Source organism: Aplidium turbinatum, chromosome 4 (assembly GCF_918807975.1).
Source record: "Aplidium turbinatum chromosome 4, kaAplTurb1.1, whole genome shotgun sequence".
Classification (NCBI taxonomy): Eukaryota; Metazoa; Chordata; class Ascidiacea; order Aplousobranchia; family Polyclinidae; genus Aplidium; species Aplidium turbinatum.
The window spans coordinates 29,313,932-29,332,988 of record NC_137475.1 but is presented as its reverse complement, the minus strand read 5'-3'; the positions used below and the strand labels follow the sequence as shown (position 1 = coordinate 29,332,988).

At 38.6% G+C, this 19,057-nt stretch overlaps 2 protein-coding genes across 2 annotated transcripts in view; one reads left to right on the top strand and one right to left on the bottom strand.

Moving 5' to 3' along the window:
• LOC145768093 (uncharacterized) overlaps positions 1 to 5,527 on the top strand; it is a 34,759-nt gene extending 29,232 nt beyond the window's left edge. Inside the window, exons 8-10 of the mRNA XM_082579566.1 lie at positions 1,521 to 1,644; positions 2,525 to 2,604; positions 3,292 to 5,527. Of these exons, the coding sequence (XP_082435692.1) occupies positions 1,521 to 1,644; positions 2,525 to 2,604; positions 3,292 to 3,527 (440 nt within the window). The 3' untranslated portion in view covers positions 3,528 to 5,527. The remainder of the gene's footprint in view (positions 1 to 1,520; positions 1,645 to 2,524; positions 2,605 to 3,291) is intronic.
• Positions 5,528 to 6,311: 784 nt separating this feature from the next.
• On the bottom strand, positions 6,312 to 18,457 carry LOC145768095 (uncharacterized). The gene is made up of 4 exons (XM_082579568.1): positions 18,302 to 18,457; positions 16,860 to 17,024; positions 13,662 to 13,841; positions 6,312 to 6,517 (listed from the first exon to the last, which is right to left on the bottom strand). The coding sequence occupies exons 1-4, from the start codon at positions 18,405 to 18,407 to the stop codon at positions 6,441 to 6,443; spliced, it is 528 nt and encodes a 175-aa protein (XP_082435694.1). The 5' UTR covers positions 18,408 to 18,457; the 3' UTR covers positions 6,312 to 6,440.
• Positions 18,458 to 19,057: the final 600 nt, after the last annotated feature.

Here is a 19,057-nt window from a genome sequence, read left to right as displayed (position 1 = left end):
TCAAGCATGTCCTACCGGACTGGCCCTTTCAGCGGACATTTAATATCTCAACCGGACATATTTTTTGCATGTAGATTTTACACAAAATCACACTACAATATTGTGTAGTCGTGTTTGTAGAAGAAGATTTTCTACAACAGAATAACTCTGCAATGGTTGATGGCTTAATTAACCGACCCTAAAGTATACTAGAGCAGATTGCTTGCAAATAAATCAGTGCGTTAATGACAGTCGTGAAATGACGCAATAAACACAATTGAAAACAACAATCCAAATTTCCTTATTACAAAAGCACCTACGATCACTTATTGGGTGGTTTTCTCATTATAGAATCGTTGTGCCAAGCGATTACTGCTGGTGCGGGGTCGTAAATCTCCAGCTCAGGACCGTCCAGACAAATGCGCATTAGTGACTCAATAGTGTTAGTCCTCAAGGATGTACTTCTCTGTGACGTTTCTTTTTAACAAACGATCAATGTAACGCAATAATCATCATTTTTAAAATTAGAATACATATCCTGCCGAAAGTTCAGATAACTTTATTTCAAGGTAACATTGCAAGGCGTTGAAATGATGTAAAAATGACTACTTATGCCATCAGCTCGTTAACCACGCCACTTTGATGTGATCTTTAAAGCAATTGCCTGTACTATTATTGTTTCAACTCCGTATTTGTTCGCATTAAACAAACAATTGTAACAATTCAAATTTAAAATATATTTTTGCTGCATTAGCTCTATTTTTGTCAAGAATTTTGCGGCGGTCATTTATGACCGACCAATGAGTCGGCTTCGGCAGACATTCGAGGTCATTCCGGAGGTCATGACCGCCGGATATTTCGAGGCCTGCATGATATAATTTTTGTAATCAGCTATAATTGCAGTAACAAAAGTGGAAAAAAATATTTCGATTTGTTGCATTGTCACATAGATTGGAAATTGCAGTTATTGATTGCCATTTCACCAACTCAAATCCGTGTGTTGCATAAAAGTAGTAGCCAGTTACTTTAGTGCAATGGATTTATGTTGACAGCACTAATGTGTTGTGAATATCAGTATTTTCCTCCATTTTGTAGGAAAATCAGTTTTGTGCACTTAATGTGAAATCTAGATTAGCTAGAGCTATATGATGCATTGAAGTTGGATAGGAAACCATACACTTTGCTTCTTTTGATGCTTAAATGAAGCTTCTACCACTTATGGTTAGTCATGGTCATGAGATATGGACGTTGGAACCATTTGGACCCCTGCAGAAAAAGAGGGGGTTTGAGCTACCTCTAAACAAGAAAAAAAATTAAATTATTTTGCATGTGATATTTTTTTCACTAAATGAAACACTTTAAACGCCTGACACCGACAAACTTCCAAAAAAGTGTTTTCATGGACCACCCTACTGTGATAACTGTCTGCTTCAGCGCATGAAAAGTTTTCATCAACTTAGCTTTCGCACGAAGTGACTGACTATGTTGGTCAACGAGCTTTTCGTTGCAATGTGTCTAATCTTGTTTCAAATAATGAACAGAAATTGAGCAAATAGAAGACTCCGATGGGGAACTGGTTCCTGTTCACGTTCCAATCAAAACTCCAGACGCCATCATTGGCCCACTGCCGGAATCGATGCAAAATTCTTCAGATAAACCTTTGAAGTACGTTCAAAACTTTTAGCTTTTTTATAACGTGCGTAACCAAATGCGAGCTCAGTTTCAATATAATTAACAGGAAAAAAATGTTGTCTATTTCTATCATGCACAAACTGTGACTTGTTGGTAAAGGCGTTGTTGCATCACACCGTGACGTATTTGAAGCCACTGGGAAGTGAATTTTCGCTGCTTTTTCAACTGAGAGAAGTTTCATTTCAGTGGAAATTTTCTGAAACAAACTTTTGCGTTGTTTGGCTTGTTATCAATTTTAGTTTTGCATGATTTTAGTAAGTCCGCGCTTCGGCGTAATTAAATAGCTTGTTGTTGCAATGAAAAAGTAAGAAAATTGTGTTTATTCTTAAGCGTCAGCTGCAGTTAGATTTAGATTAAAAGTTAGATTTATGCACTTGTTTCTTAGATTATCTTTTACCCTTCAGTCTTCCTGGCATGCTGAAGCATTGTTTAACAAGACATGAAGTTGCTTGACAAAGTGATAATTTGGCATATAATGCTGGACTGATGTTTGGCTCGGACATTTCTGCGATTTTGCTGCTGGGCCACTCTTTTGTTCAACTTCATGTGCATTGTCACATAGTTGTGTGCCACATATAGTGTCACATGTACTTTTGGCTTATAGGCTCTTTGCCAATTTTGCTTTCAATGAAGCTATATTGAAACAGTTTTATTTCATGTATTATTTTACCGCTTTTACTTTTGGTTGGCGAAATACTTGGAAAAGGGGACTGATAAGATTTCTGGAAGCAACTGAATCATCTTAGTTTTTGAATTCTTCGGAAGCTGCCCCTGTGAAAACGTTGCCCCGACAATTAAGTTAAAGTCGTTATTAGAACAGCACCTCGCAAAAATTATATTTGTGCTTTTCTAGCTTTGGTCATGCTCTGTTGCCCGGGGAAGGAGCTGCCATGGCTGCCTACGTCGTTGACGGCAAGCGCATTCCAAGAAGAGGTACATAATGTTGATTGTTGTGTAAACTTACAGCACGAGTGTTTTCTCTGAACAACAGCCTGCTAACTGAGGCTCCTGGATAACAATACTTGGTATTCACTTTTGACGTTTCTAGCACGAGTTGCATCGTTCATCTGATGAAAGTGAAAGTAAAAACAAATACAAACAAGTTGATTTATTGCCTCACTGACGTTTCACGCACCGTGACCATGTGCATCCTCAAAGCGAATAACATACAGATAAAGCTTAAGAAGTTATGGCCTATGCTGCAGTGCGGTTCAAGGCAAGAGAAAAAATGAAACACACATTATTTCAAAGGTTGACCAAAAAATGTGTGAGCGGTTACTTTCCACGTTAGATAACGTAAAAACTTCCAACATTAAACATAAAGTTCAAATAGGCAAAAAGCCTGCTTGTCAAGACAATAACGATTTATAAGCTTTCAGCAACAGATTTCCGTCCTTCTGATTTAGTGCATTGCCTTGTTTGTCTTGTTTCATCAACTTGTTTGTTTTTGCTTTTACTTTTATCAGATGAACTCGCAACTAGTGCTAGAAACGATAATTATTCTGATGAACACCCAAACTTTTCAATATTCATTCTCTTATTTTCTTTATCTTTGTTCTATCTCATGCAGCGATCAATTGTTAACTTTTCACACAAAAGTCATTATAATTTTGTACTCAGGTGAAATCGGGCTAACGAGTAATGAAATTACGTCATTTGAAGACAGTGGTTACGTCATGAGCGGCAGTAGACACAGAAGAATGGAGGCCGTTCGTCTTAGAAAGGAAAATCAAATTTATAGCGCTGACGAAAAGCGTGCTCTTGCTTCCTTCAACAAGATCGAACGAGACAAAAGGGAAGTGAGGATTCTCTCATCGTTCAAAGAGCTTGTCCATACCAAGTTAGCGAAAGATTGAATCTCGATCAAAATCTTGGCGAGATTACAATCTTGATGAAAAAAATCTCCAACCTTTCGGCGATTGTGTTCTGAAAGCTCGCCAATCACTTTCTGGAACTCGATGTCAAATCTAGCAGTCAGTTAGCTGGAGTTTCTGAACTAAACGTAATGCGAGATCACTCCAAGGCCAAGAATTTGATGTCACTTGCTAGCAAGGACTGGAGGAGAATCACAAACGAAGCATCTGCTTAAAAATTGTCAATAATAAACTGGAGTTATTTTTCCCCGTGACGCGACAATTTATCGAAGGACAATTTCGAACGACAGTTAATCGAACGAACGGACAGTTAATTTCGAACGACAATAATCGAACGAAGGACAGTTAATCGAACGACAGTTTATCGAAAGACAGTTTATCTAACGACAATTCATCGAAACGACGGTTAAACGAACCGACTGTTTATCGAAACGACAGTTCATCGACCCACTGTTTATCGAAACGACAGTTTATCGAACGACTGTTGATCGAACGATAGTTAATCAAAACGACAGTTTATCGAACGACAGTTAATCGAACGACAGTTTATCGAAAGACAGTTTATCTAACGACAATTCATCGAAACGACAGTTAAACGAACCGACTGTTTATCGAAACGACAGTTCATCGACCCACTGTTTATCGAAACGACAGTTTATTGGACGACGAATCTCCCGAAACAAATTTTATCTAGGGTTAGGGTTAGTCGTTCGATTAACGTTCGTTCGATAAACAGTCGTTTCGATTAACCGTCGTTCGATTAACCGTCGTTCGATAAACTGTCGTTTTGATTAACTATCGTTCGATCAACAGTCGTTCGATAAACTGTCGTAGTACCATTTTTCCCACTGTGTCTTTGGTATCCGCTCTTTAGATACGATACTTTAGCTTTAGTATCGCTGAAGATAAACGTTGAATCACAATTGTTAAGAATTTTCCTTCAAAAGAGTGTGAAGTTTTTATGTGTAGCATTTACAGTCGGTCGCTGAGTGGGAAATAACAAGACACCATTACAAGACTTCAAGCTTAAATATATTAAACAACAGTTGCAAGCATTTTTAACTTTGAATATAAAAAATAAGCTTGGTTGAGCCTTTATATTGGTGGGCACAGAGCATTATAACTGGATGTGTTGAAAGATGTGTGTTTTAATATCCTTAATGTTTTGGTTGTGAAGCGAAGATTAATGATTTAAATGCCAACTCTAGTAAGCGTGCGGGCAGCGAACATGAATCATGACTTGCATTGGCTAGAGATTTTTGTTCATGAAATTTCAGAATCGATTTGCATATTATGCATTTTGCAATGCTCGTAAACGCCTCAGCAAAATTTGTCGAACTATCGAAAACACCGCTGGTTATTACTTTTAACGTTTTATGGTGTCTTTGCTTGCAGTCACCATAACAACGCAAGGAAACTTGTCAAACTGCGGTACTGTGTATTGCGTTTGAATGGCTTGTTTTCAAACAAAACTTAAACTTTTTTTCTACATTTTATCGTTTCATAAGTGACTATTCCTCCAGACGGCAAATCAATCATTTTTACATTGATTCAACGTCTCAATGTAAAAAACGACTTATTTGCTGTCTAGGTAGTTCTTTGTATGATCAACAAACTGTCAGAACTGAATCAATAAAACTAATTATTGTACATTGTCCTGCAGTGGTCTCCAGTCAGCTTGAAGTCTTGTACACAAATTTGATCAGCCCTGCCAGCAAATGAGTTGTTTTTTACATTGATTAGACGTCTTCACAAGTTGATTTGCTGACTGGGATGTTTTGACATTGCGAATAGCTTTTCGTACGTCAATCGAGGAAACAAAATGGAATACGATTACTCTTTATTACTTTCCGTTGTTTTTTCAAACAGCTGAAATAATTGCTCAATCATCAAAAAAGAACAATCGCTCTCAATACCAAATGTGGAATAGGTTTCAAGGCAGTTTACGTCTGTCAAAAATAACAGGAAGTCATAATTCAAAATTGCAGAGAGAGGTTAATTTTGCAAAATTGCACATTGCTTTTCCCCTCCGACACCGCACAACTTTGTTGTGAAATTGTTAGTTTACATAATATTAAACCTCGATGGTGCTTTAAGTGGCAATCTGACGCAGCTGCAAAACACGTTTTGGAATACCACCCAACAAGGTTTAATTTAAAATTGGTGAAGATTGATTTAAATCTGAAACCAAATATCTGCGATTTTAAGACTTAAGATTTTGTGAGAAACTTGTTCGATTTGTGGTTGTTGACTAGAAAAGAGAGCAGCTTTCGAATCCAACAATCAACAAAGAGTTCAAACGACGACGCTTGAAGACGAGTTCATACGACGAAGAACAAAGAGTTCAAACGGGTTTGCTAAATCATTTGTAGCAAACGTAAGCGCATGTTATCGGCTGCTGCACAAGTTTAAGCGTTTTAATATCATCATATATATTGATGTCCATATTGGCATATTTTATATTGTGTTATGTATGTAACTGATTCAAGGCTCTCACAGAAATATATGATGTATCTCACTGTCATTGCGAGCAATTTTCATCTATTTACCAATATCAACTTTTTAACTTCCTATTGAAAACCGTGTTGTGATGCAGCAACTAATCCAGTGCTTTGTTAATCTTGTCCTTGATTCTATGTTTTCAGACTTAAATCATTGTAAAAAACGATTGGTTTGCTGCCTGGAAGCTTATCGGCTTTAAACGTTGCTGGTGTTATACTCAAAAGTCAAAAATATCAACCTCTTCTTCCAAAAATTGAGAACAAATTGTGAAAATTTACATTTATTACATTAATTTGATGTTAAATGATCTAATACAGAATAGCACACATATTGTGAAAGCCGGTTTATCTGTCGACCGTTCTTTCCACCACATACATCCCCAGCTTCAGATCTTCAGTGATGATGGTGGGGATCATGATCTCCGACACAATCGTGCAAGTTACTCATGACATTGACGCATTCGCCAGTTGCTGTAAATATGAAAGTTTAGGTAGTGAAAGGTTCACGATAATGTGTTGACATTTCCATTTAGACAAATTTTATTGTTTAATGAGCAAGCTTGGTCACTGAAATAAATCTTCCGGATAAAGTTTGTTTCATGTAAGAGGTCATCCCTGCATTTCGTACATAAGGCTTTTACAAATCTCATCCAAGAGAAGGCATTTTATATTAAAGTTTGTCACTCTGTACATGCGCATAACAGGGCTGGCCAAATTTGTAGCCTAATTTTAATGACAGCCAACATCTAAATGAAAAAGTTTTTGATAGGCTATTGCCTTTAACTTTATCAGAAGTGAAAATTGGTACCGTGACAAAGTTTGTTTAAGAACAAAGCGACATCTTTCCAGCGAGAGTGTCTACTTAGGACCACAGGTCAATGTTCACTGAATTGCGTTATTTTTACAGAGTGTAATGCACAGTGGGGCTGTTTGAAGCAAAAGTGTCAAAAAATATTTAAAACAAATTTGTCTTGATGAACTAATAAACAAAACAAAAAACATGACTCAAGTTTTTCAGTCATGCTGTGGCCTACTACTTTTATTTCAAATTCAATTTGATGGCGGACGTATTTTTTTTCTGTTCAGCAATTCTGTTTCACTTCTGGGTCGCTAAAAAAATTATGTCGGAATATGGAAATAAAGGTCAAAGTTTGGATTGGCTTGTGTTACTGGTATGCTTATTGGAGGTTTGCGACTGGGGTAAAGTGTGCAATGGGGTAAGATGAGCACCGCTCTGTATTTGGAAAAACTTGTTTGCAGAGTTGTTTTTTTTTCGTCCTGAATATAACCCCCTTAATCCTAAGCTACGTCAGTCAATATAATTATTATGTCCAGAAAGAATAGGAGTTTACAATAACATGCAATTATCCTGTTTATGTTAAAAAATCCCCTCTTTTTTTATTTGCAAAAAATTGAACATGTTTATTGTTCCACTATGTATATCAAATTTGTTTTTTTGTTTCGGTAGGTAGGAATAAGTAAGAATATTCAATAAAAAATAGTTTAGTTAGTCTTATATTTTCTGAAATATTTTCAATTTTGTCAGAAAATTTAAGATGGGGAGCCAGAAATCGATGTTTCTGCAATAAAAATTTAACGACAAACTTTACCAAAAATCCGAATCCATCATGATAAATTTCAGTCTTTTGCGGTTCTTGTGAGCATGTTTGTGTTTGCGACTGACCCCGATTCATATCATTTATCGGCATTTTGAAATTGACACTCAGCCGGCTCAAATGATACCCTAAATTTCACGGTTGATCCACCCATTGTTCACGGTTGATCCACTATTATTTCACTTCCAAAAGATATCCCAAAACAGAGCTCAATCTGCATCAAACACAATAAACTCTTCTCTTGAACATCTTGCAAATAAACAATCAAAAAATGTTTAAACTGTGTATTGTGTCTAGTGTCTTAAAATGAAATAACAGTGAAAACTGAACGAACAGAAATTTATACCACTGAAAACACTAAGAATCATTGAATAGGAAACTTTGCACGAAGGTGCTTTTACCTTTCTGAAAGGATTTCGCAAGGTTTGTGAAGAAAACGAACATTTGCAACCAGTGGCGTTTCCATCGAAAAATATAAGGGGGGAGTGCTAAAAAATTACCCTCAAACTGGCTCATTACAGAAAGAATTACTTTTATGGACGTTTAAGGGGGGCAGTGGACCACCCCCCGGCTACGCCACCAGTTCTACGCATCAATTACAGTACGGTACAACAAAACTAGGGCAGTACGTAAGGACCTTCGGCTCATAAACTACATTCCTTATGACAAAGACATGGCTCAACCGTGAACATTACCAAGTGGCTCAACTGTAAACATGGCCGCCATTTTCGGCAGCAGTGGCCGAGTGGTTAGCGCGTTGGGCTCGCAGTCGAGAGCCTGCACGTTCGACTTCAGCCACCCGCACTTGCTGTTGTTTCTCTGGGCAAGAAACTTTACGATAATTGCGTTTTGCCTCTACCCAGTGATCGATTTCGAGTAATGGGTAGTACCAAATTTAAGTCATAAGTAGAGTAAACAACCGGAAACAGACATTGCAGTTGGCTGCAGAGTGGGTCAGGTGTACGTCGGAAGGCGTAGCCTACACTGATGCTTCATAGCGCTCAAGTCCCTAATCAAGTAACGAGAACTACTAAAACAAAGAGTAAGTTACCCTTCCTTACCTATCCCAGAATTTCGATTAAGACAACGATGAAACATCGTAGGAAAAAATAACACATTTCTTATTTCTGTCAAAACTACTTTTACCTACCGTTTTACATTTAACTGCTTCACAATTTTTCTGCATGTAGAAAATCCCTAAAACTACATGTGCTGATGAACTTCAAATTTTTCCATATTTTCGTTATGAAACGGTTGACTAATCATGCACGACGTTGCGATAAAACCGGATGAATCAACCGTTACCCGGCTCAACTAACCAAACCTTCCTCTAGGTTGGAACAGTTGCTCAACTTACCCCAAAAGAAATAGCCTAGTACGGTAGGGCCTAGGCAATTGAATTTTTTACCCATTAAAATTGTGTTTTTAAGCTTTACTGGATAAAATAATAATGTAGTGTTATATTTCAAAGCAATGCCTTGCAATTATAAAAAAGACTGGCAGGGGAATGCTTCAACCTAATAGAGTTGCTTAACTTACCCCAGGTCATTGCTCAACTTACCCCATAAATTTTGGTCGGGGTCAGTTGAGCATCACGCATATAAATATTAATATATAAAAATATATAAGTCTCACGAGATCAAACTCAATCTAAAATATAGCTAATTTACTGGTTCTTTAAGTCAACCCTTTTAAGAATTTCCTCTGCGAACCATTTTTTTTTTGCAAAAACAAAATGAGCAAAAAGGTAGTCTACTCATCTTACTCCTCCCTACACTTCAAATGTTTTTTTAAACAAACTTTTGTTTTTCCAAATAAAATCTTCTATTGCTTTTTTACGTCAATTGCTATAGTATCGTATTGTGACAGGCTTATAATCCGGTAGCCCATGTGTTACTCCATTACTCCAATAAAGCACAATCTGTATGAAATTGGAGGTCTTGAGGATTTAGCTTATTTTGTGGTCTGCTTATGGTTGCTCTCATTTGCCGGTGTTGTTGCCAATAGTCGAACACTCTAAAGTAACTTTTAACGTAGCCAATTGAAATCTTGTAAATGAGAAGTTCTGTGAGAAGTGTAGGCTACTTGTTGTGATAGAGCTCCTGAGACTGAAGGTCTATTCCAGACAGGGCCGTGTGAGCACCATCTCGACCCCCCGCCGAAATCCACTAATGGGTCACTATGTTTAGTGATTGCTCTTAAAAATTGGACCAGAAACGGTTTGGGGCGGCAAACTCTTTCAATGTGAGGAAAAATCACTTTCATCATTTTAGCAAAAAGTAAACAACTTTTAAGATTTCATAGAAAAAAAATAGTTAACTGGCTATGCTAACAATGCAGAAGGGGATCTAAAAAAAGTTGGGAATGGACCAGAGTTTTTAACAAACTAAATTTATAATATAAATGAACAATGCAATTCTAAACTTAAGGTCCAATTAAATGAAACGGAAAGGACGTGTCGGGGGCATACCCCCCAGAAAAAATTGACAAATGTAATCTTGTTTTGGCCACTTTTTAAGCGATTTTAGGAGCAATATTTTTTCTATTATGATGCACGCTTTGTATGCAACCAAATTCATCAATTTAAAATTGGACTGGGGTAGAAGTTTTGTTTAAAACTTAAGTTAGCTTACCATTTCAAAACTTTTTTTTGACCAACACAGAAGGATTGTTTGTATAGCCTAGGATTGTAGCCTTTCAGCAGGCTAGAACTTCGAAAATTTCACTTAGGTGTCCTCACCTTCACAAATAACATTTTGCTTCATAAACTATCTCGATTCAGATTCAAATTTATCAATTTAATTATTATTAATTAATTAGGCTATCCCAGCCAGCAAGCCTATATGGGCCCCACATGGGGACCCATATGGGCTGATGTACGGGCCCCATGTGAGATGCCCATATGGGGCCCATACACATTGTGTCCGCGGGCATCACATTGCCCCCATATAGGCTGCCCATATTCATTTATGGGTTTCATGTGGGTTGCTCACACTCAACCCACAAATCTAATATGGGCTGCCCATATGTAACCCATAAATCTAATACAGGCTGCCCATATGTATATCAGGTATATAACTGCAGACAGATGCCAAAGTGCCAAACTGCAAGCAGTGAACTTTGCGCAATGCATAGCAAGGTGCCCCCAGTAAAGTGCTCAATCGGCGTAAGCCAAGAGCGTCAACTGCGTCTTGCAGACAGTGCACACGATGTGTTTTATTTTGATCAACAACGCACGAGTAGGTATATAGGTCCATGTGACATTTTCCTATTTGTGGTACGTAAGCACAAAAAATAGTACTACTGCTAACCTTGCCAAAGTGCTCCAACTGCAAGCAGTGAGCTTTGCGCAATGCATAGCAAGGTGCCTCCAGTAATTTTGCTTGTTCAATTTCATTTTGTGTTTGTTTAAAAGATCAACAAAAGTCGTTTGAGACAACTAAAAAATCTCAAAGTCTAGACAAATGCTGATCGAGGTGTATATCATATTAGTATGGGTTGCCCACAAACCTTTGAATCACTGTGTGGGTAGCCCATGGTCTGCCCATAAAAAATGTGGGCAGTCCATGGTCTGCCCATAAAAAATGTGGGCAGCCCATGGCCTGCCCATGAAAAATGTGGGTAGCCCATGGTCTGCCCATAAAAAATGTGGGCAGCCCATGGTCTGCCCATAAAAAATGTGGGCAGCCCATGGCCTGCCCATGAAAAATGTGGGTAGCCCATGATCTGCCCATAAAAAATGTGGGCTGCCCATGTTCTGCCCATAAAAAATGTGGGCAGCCCATGGTCTGCCCATAAACAAAGTGGGAAGCCCATGGTCTGCCCATAAACAAAGTGGGAAGCCCATCAATATTTCATGCTTAGCCCATGATCAATAATTTTATGTGGCTAAATTTCTTAAAATGCATTTATATGATCACGCATTTGAAGATTGGAAGTTTTATATTCCACCTTGTCATTTAGCAACACATTCTGCAAGAAAGCCCATATTGGGCGCATATGGCAAAAACAAAAAAACCCACATAAAACCCACATGCCCACAAGCCCATTAAAATAGTATATGGGGCCCATATGGGCTTGCTGGCTGAGATTTGAGTGAGCAATGTTTACTTCAAAATATTGCATCATTTTGTTTTTTAGACACAAAAAACTTTCCACTTTCTTAATCCCCAACTATGCTTGCCCAATATCGGCAAGATGAACGAAATGTGGTTGAGCAAGGGAAACGATCGAATTTTTTTTTACAAAAATGGAAAAAATAGTAAAATTACAAGCCGAAAAATGCTGCACGAACTAAATATGAGTGGGTCCCTAGTTACAGGTAGGCCCCCATTTGGAGATTTGGAAAGCAGTAAATACGGTGTTGCATGATTTAATTAGCTATTGATTACACTGGTCAACACACATTTTGGTGCCAAGAAAGTTTTAACGGTTTTGGGGTATTTTCAGAATCAGCTGCGGCCCCAAATCAGCTGCGGCCCCTCCCCTGGCCGCGAATTTTTTTTTCCCGCGAACTTTCTGTCTCATTTGCATATTTCTGTAAGTGTAGCCATTACTGGTTACCGCGCGGCGCGCGTAACTGTTTTTACCTATTTTTGCCCTCACAGCAGCCGATTTTCGCCCTCTAGGTCCAAATCTAAACATTGAACTTGAAAAATACGCAGCCTGGGCCCTGGAGACACACCTAGTCTAGTCAAGTTTAAATAAGTTGAGAAAAGAAATTGATTGTGGTCACTAGTCTCAAAGTAAGATTTTCCGAATTGATTAAAAATTAACCCTGACCCATTAGCCCTAACGTCCTTACTTTTTTTGAAAAGTTTTTGTGCACCGCAAAAATTAATGTACCTAGGCCTAATGAAAAAAAAATGACTTCAATGGGCGTCGAACCGATGTCCTCACGGTTATAAGGCAAAAGGCGAAACCGCTGAACCAAACGCGCCATTAAAAAATGTTTTCATTCACAGTTCACACGGTATAAATACAAACTCAATGTATAAATATGTATATATGTATAAATACAGTCTATGCGAAGTAGCAAAAGTTCGTGGGAAAAAAATTTCGTCCCCCGGCCGAGCGTTACGAGAGACGGTAAACACGGTTGTCAGACCACTTGGCATGCGACAACTCAGCAATTACATTTTAACTACTGCAGCCCCGTAATTATACATTTTAGCTTGGGGGGGGCTCAAAAGCTGTTGCGAAGTAAAAGGCTATGCACATAACATTTGTAGTTGCAATGAGTCTAATTTGCGGTTTTTCGGGCAAAGGCACGGCATATGTTATAAAGTCACAAGGTGCTGGATAGCAGTAATTTCGAATCATTGGGATAATTCCAGCCAAAACATGGGTAATTCCATACAATTATGTATCTCTTACTTTGAGCTTGGGCATTGCCCCCCCCCCAAGCCCCCCCGGCAATTACGGGCCTGAACTACTGCCAAGTCAGCAAATGAAATTTACTTGCTCACGTCGGACTTGCTTGGTTATCGCTTGTCAAACTGAATTTGCTGAATTGTGACATTCCAAGTTTCGGCTTGCTTATTTGTTAGTTTTATCGTTCTAACTTTTAGCCACTTGCCGAAATGTTGCTAGACCAGTTGTCACTTGCTCAGTTGTCGCTTGCTCAGCTGTCGCTTGCTCAGTTCACAATTGCTGACTTGTGGGAGACTCGTTAACGCGGCCCTGATTCCAGGGTTTGCTTACTCAACTACTTTTAACAAAAATCTAGTTTGACAAGTTGAATGATTTTAGCGATCCGGTGAACAACACACGCAGCCACGAAAGTTAAATTGTAAAATGTAACTCGACTTGGATTTTTGACAAAGTGATGGAGGGTATCGGGGGGCGAAGCCCCCTATGCCATCTTCATAATCTTCACAAGTGTGCAAAAATGCTTCATCAGACTGAACTGGAAAAAGTAACTTCTTCAATCAAAGAACTAACATTCAACCCAACGCACATAGTAAAAATTAAGAAACTTTATGCGAAATACCACTTACCCTTGGCACAGACGAGATTTCGACTGCGTGTAAGTTGCTTGTTGCTCCAGTTATTCACGCAGTCAGCGCAGATGCAGATTTTGTTGTGCAAGCAGGATGGAACTTTGCGCATGTTAACATCTTGGCACACACGATGCACTTGAGTGCATTGCTTTCTGCACTTTACAAATGTAGGCGAAACTGTGTAACATAGTCAGCAAAACAATTAGCACTGACAAAACATGAGTAGTTTAATGAAATAAACATAATCATTAAGCTACAAGTTAAGGTCGATGTAGGCTAAAGTATAGGCCTAGGGTAGGGCTGTATGTGAAATGTAACAAAAAATATAGGTCTGTAATCCCTGTATGTGTGTTAATAGTCGTGTTGCCAAGTGTTTTTTTTAGAATAAATGCTCTTCTTTGTTTTACCTAAAAGTCATGCAATGCCTATTTGTTAAATCAATTTTGAAATTTGAGATCAATTTTGACTAAAAAAACTCACAAATGTAATTTATCAAGTTTAAACATTATTGGAAAGCACAATGTGCCATCCCACCGCCAAAATTACTTGTATACCGCCCACTTATAAGCAGGTTAAATGCCAAAACACAAAAATTAATATTTTCATAAGACCGGTTTAACGATATTGTAAACGTTGATTCTACATTATCGGAAAAAGATAAGCGAACGATTAAATATGCATGGTTTAAACTCGACATTTAAATCGGATAACATTTTTGTGTTTTATAATAAAAGTATTAGCCTACATTTGTTTATTCTTTGATAAAAGTAGTTCACACTCACTAAACTTTGTTTATTTTTCATACTCATAGGTCTTTTTCTTCTTCGTGTAGGCTATGCCTTCTTCGCCACTCCAAGGGTCGAGGGACTCTGCCATTTACCACCCTTGAGCACTGGCGGCGACTAAGTCTAGATGCATAGGCAGGTGTCGAGCAGCCACTGACTTGATTTGTTATCCAATTCACGTAGGCGGCCACGCACACCATCTGGCTCATGCCCGTTGGCGCAGTTGCAGATGGTGTGGTCTGAGGTTTGTTTCTCCCTGCAACGCTCACAGGTCGCGGATGGAGCCATCTCCCATTTGTGGTCCGCCCAAATAGCCGCACTGATGGATTGGTTTTCAACGGTTTTTATCAAGAGTTGTGCGGCCATGCAAACGGATGTCTTGATTTTAGTCGCCAGGGTTGCTCGCTTGCAGACTAGTAGAGCTTTGAGTGGAGCCAGTGGTTGAGGTTTAAAGCGCAAAGAGAAAGAGACGGAATTGCTTATTTGAGACGAACCTCAGCTGGTTGAATGCTTGAAAGGACAGAGAGATTGTCCGATGGTGTAAGTCGCATGTATCTAGTCACGATACGCATGGCGTCATTTATAGCAGTGGACACTGCCACTCCAGACAGGTGTAGGCCTGCAGTATTCTGCTGGAGCGTGAACTAGTGCAATGGTGACAATGCGCAGGGCGTCAACTCTAGTTCCCAAGCCAGAGCCGATCAGTCGCCTGTTGAGATCTTTTTGTGTAGTTTCTCCAAATGTTGACGGTAAGTGAGCGACCTGTCCAGGACTACGTCCAGATATTAAGAGTTTGGGCAGAAGAACTGGGTTTTTCTATCGGTGTTAATCTTGAACTCACGCTTTGCTTCCCGGTTGTTCACATGGAAAGCTGTCGTCACTGTTTTGGTTTCGCTGAGCTTCAATCTCTATCTCTGGAAGTATGCCGAAAGTGTCGACATATCCTGGTTTAGGGTTCGTTCTATTGTTTCCCAACGATTTGACGAGTAGGCTACTGGCATAGGCGTACTTCACGGAAGCTGTGTTTGGCAGGTCCATGAGTTGTAGACGTTAAACAGAAGAGGAGCCAGGACAGAATCCTGAGGGACGGTATTTTTAAGGTGTCGCCACCTGCTTAGTTCACCACTTCCGGTAGTGAAGATAAAGTTTCTGTTGTAAACGAACTCCATGATCATGCGGACTATGTGCCAGTCCTGGAGCAGGCCGAGCAGTTTGCAGATAAAGCCTTGATGCTATATAATGTCGTAGGCAGCTGTGAGGTCGAGAAACACGGTCTTTCTTTTTACCTCAAAGCAGTCATCGAGTCATGAGAGTGACTTGGTCTACAGTGGACCTTCCACGTTAGAACACAGCTTGTTCCCGAGACAAGAGTGGATCTCCAATTGGTTCGACTCGAGTTTAGATGACACGTTCGAAGATTTTAAAAGGGCTGCAGAGAAGAGATATAGGTAAATAGCTTTTGGGAGAATGGGAGAATGGGCGAATTTCGGCCTTAGTGTTTTTTCATTTTTATTGTCGTCGTTTCTTGTGCATAGTACTGCAGTTATAGCAACGCCACCTAGAGACCTCCCTCTAGGTGGCGTTGGTTATAGACGATGCACAAGTAACCTAACTAGTGGTCACAAATTGTAACATAAGATTCCCGGATCCGTTCGTCTGTATGCAATGACCGAAAAGAAACACTCTTCTGAAAACGTCTATTCAAGAATTGTATTTCAGTAAAATTAGCCTCAAAGGCTGTCGAAATTGGGACGCAACACCGTACGCCACTAAAAATTGTCACTACACAACAAATTAATGAGATAAAGACGGAAGTTTTGTCCAGCTGGCAAGCACTAAGCAAAACAGTTAAATATGCGACCAACTTTCAAGCAACAATTTTAAGAATGACGAGAATAGATTGCAATATTTGAAACGCACGTAGGCAGCTACTGTGACGTAATAATCCATATGCAATGATAAGCTATTCAAGTACCTGTTCAAGTTTGGCTTACACCTGTTCAAGTTTGGCTTACACCATATCTCGTAATTAAAGATTTAACGATGATGTAATGTTATGCTGCAGCTGCAATGTTTTACAGATCTTGCAAACGATGGTGCAATCTGCTCATTTTTTTTTAGAAATATTCCATTACGTAATACGCTAAGATTCAGTAGACCTGAACGGTTTTATATGACGTTTGATTTGGTGAACAATTGTCTGGAACAACTACCGTAGTAACAATTAATAAATTTTAGAAAACAGTGTGTCCCTATTGTTGGTGATAAAAATATGGTAACCTTATCAAAACAAACTCTACAATGAGGCGGCCATAGCAAAATGGTTGTGCGCTCCTGCACTGGATGTTCAATAGTAATGCATAAACTAGCTATCAACAGGCAAAATGCTTTTCGTACAGCGTACACTTACCCAAAATTTTACGTGTTAAACTATCAACTCCACTTCTCGAAAGACTGCTGTAGCAGCTTTCCAAACAAGAAACTAACATCAGAGAGTGTTTGCAGTCCTCATTGCACACCCGTTTGCATTTTCTTCCATCCGGATTGTGCAAAGTATTGTTTGCGCATTCTGCCACTGAGGAGAAACAAATATATTTGTTGTATTAAAAACCGAAGACAAACAAGACATATTCTTTAAGCTAGCGGTTTTACAGTTTTGAAGCTTCAATGTCCATAAATCAAATTTGCGAGAATGCAAATGCTCTTTATCATCAAAGTTTATGTACAAGAAAGTTAAAAAAAATACAAAGGTAGCAAAGTAGGCCAGTAGCCAGGCGCGGATTTAAGGGGGGCTCAGGGGGCCGCCCTCCCACCAAAATTTTGTGAAGAATTGTTGAAATTGGTTTGATATGCTTCTAAACAGCTGATATTAGTCCCACGGTGGACTTAACTTATCCTGGGGAGAGGAAAAATAATTTTTCATGGACACTGCATACAAGGTTTTAAACCAGATTTCAAATTTACTTGGTTGGTTTAGAATCTTTATCCTCGGACTGACAAAGCCTTGATATTCCTGATAGTTTCGCATACTTGTAGAAACTTTTGACAAAGAGCCGGTTACCGAGATTGCCAGAGTGAAGTTTCCGATTGTTGAAGTGTTGTTGCCGGGGAATTATTCCATTCATTAGGTGCCGCTGAATGGAGAACAGTCCTGAAATGCGTTTCTCAAGCTCATACCACGAGAGCCGAACCAGCGCCACGTGATCTTGAGCCGGACGAGTAACCACTGAGCTAACGGGGCTAACGTGCAACCTTTAGCAATTTTTATTCAAGCAAAATTTATTTTTTAAACATTTGCAATTGATGAAAATGGCTGTTTTAATGTATATTTTATAGCATATCGTATATGTCGTAGTATCATTGTTCAATCTGTTTTAGCTTATCTTTTTCTTTCTTTTTAATTAATTTTCAAAGTTTCTGCTCTCCCCCCCCCCCGAAAAAAACTCCTAGATCCGCGCCTGCCAATAGCCTACTATCATTGCATTCACTACATTTGCATCAAAAGTAATAATTCACGAAAACTGATACAGCAGTAGGCTACTAAAGTAATGTTTATGAATGGAACCTGTTTATGCATTAATAAGTTGAATGGTGATAACATAGCCTACAGACGATAATTCAAGTAAAACAGTCACAATAAAACATTAAAAAATAAAAATATTAAGCACAATCGGGGTTTTAATCCTTCACTTTTTTGCGGACGCCACTGATCGCAAACGAAATCATATTTTCGATTTGATGTGGGTTATGTTTTTTCTTACGGTATTATTGTTGTTGACAGATAACTTTATACAGTAGGCTATATTTTATTAGCCTAATCTGCTTGTTTATAGAACTAAATTTTAAACTTACCCTGTTTTATATGCATAACATTTGCCATCTTGTTATTGCGATGCTTGTTTCTGGCTTCAATCGAAGCAATGAGAAGACAGATCAAAACTCCCACTAGGAACTTCATTTTTTATGGTAGCCTAAGTAGTTTTAAGTCTACCAGTACAAACATATCGATAGGTTAGTGAGAAAATGAGGAAATGTTAAACAACGCAGCGTCGAGGCTCAGATTAAAATATGCGTTATGCGCCTGTTTGATAATTGCCTGCAAATTAACTTGAAAAATTCAAAACAAACAAGTTCAAAAGCAAAAAGTTAAAACATAAAACAAACTAAATGTTTGCAAAATAAACAAGAAAATGAGATGCTTTAAAAAAAACAATGCTTGAAAAGGTTAAAAGTATTGTAAAAAAGTACAGTGAAAGATTTTAAGCAAGATATGAAGTTGGGTGATATACCGATACTATACCGGCACGGTTTTAACTGGTGATTTGTAGTACCAATGTCAGGAAGTAGTGTTCATCATTCTTCATCATGTTAGTTCAGTTTACATTTTGTTTGTTGAGTTTAAAATGAGCTCCGTAAAGACACTTTTAATCTAAAATGCTGAAAGCTTTTTGGTAACCCAAAGTTTTGAAGCGTCGTAGCTCGATTTGTTACTTTCTTAGCCTATGCACACAGTTGATATGTCAATTTACTTTTATAGCAGATTCATAGCAAATAGAGCCTTAAAATAGAGACTTTGTCTTGTTACACTTTAAAAGCCGTACCGATTGT

What these genes read in the sequence shown, in the direction of transcription:
- LOC145768095 (XM_082579568.1), bottom strand. Translation starts at nt 18,407, where the DNA reads ATGAAGTTCCTAGTGGGAGTTTTGATCTGTCTTCTCATTGCTTCGATT. An exon ending in TGTTATGCATATAAAACAGG is followed by an intron (nt 17,025 to 18,301) that starts GTAAGTTTAAAA and finishes GTTTCTCCTCAG; the next exon opens with TGGCAGAATGCGCAAACAAT. An exon ending in AAATCTCGTCTGTGCCAAGG is followed by an intron (nt 6,518 to 13,661) that starts GTAAGTGGTATT and finishes TCATATTTACAG; the next exon opens with CAACTGGCGAATGCGTCAAT.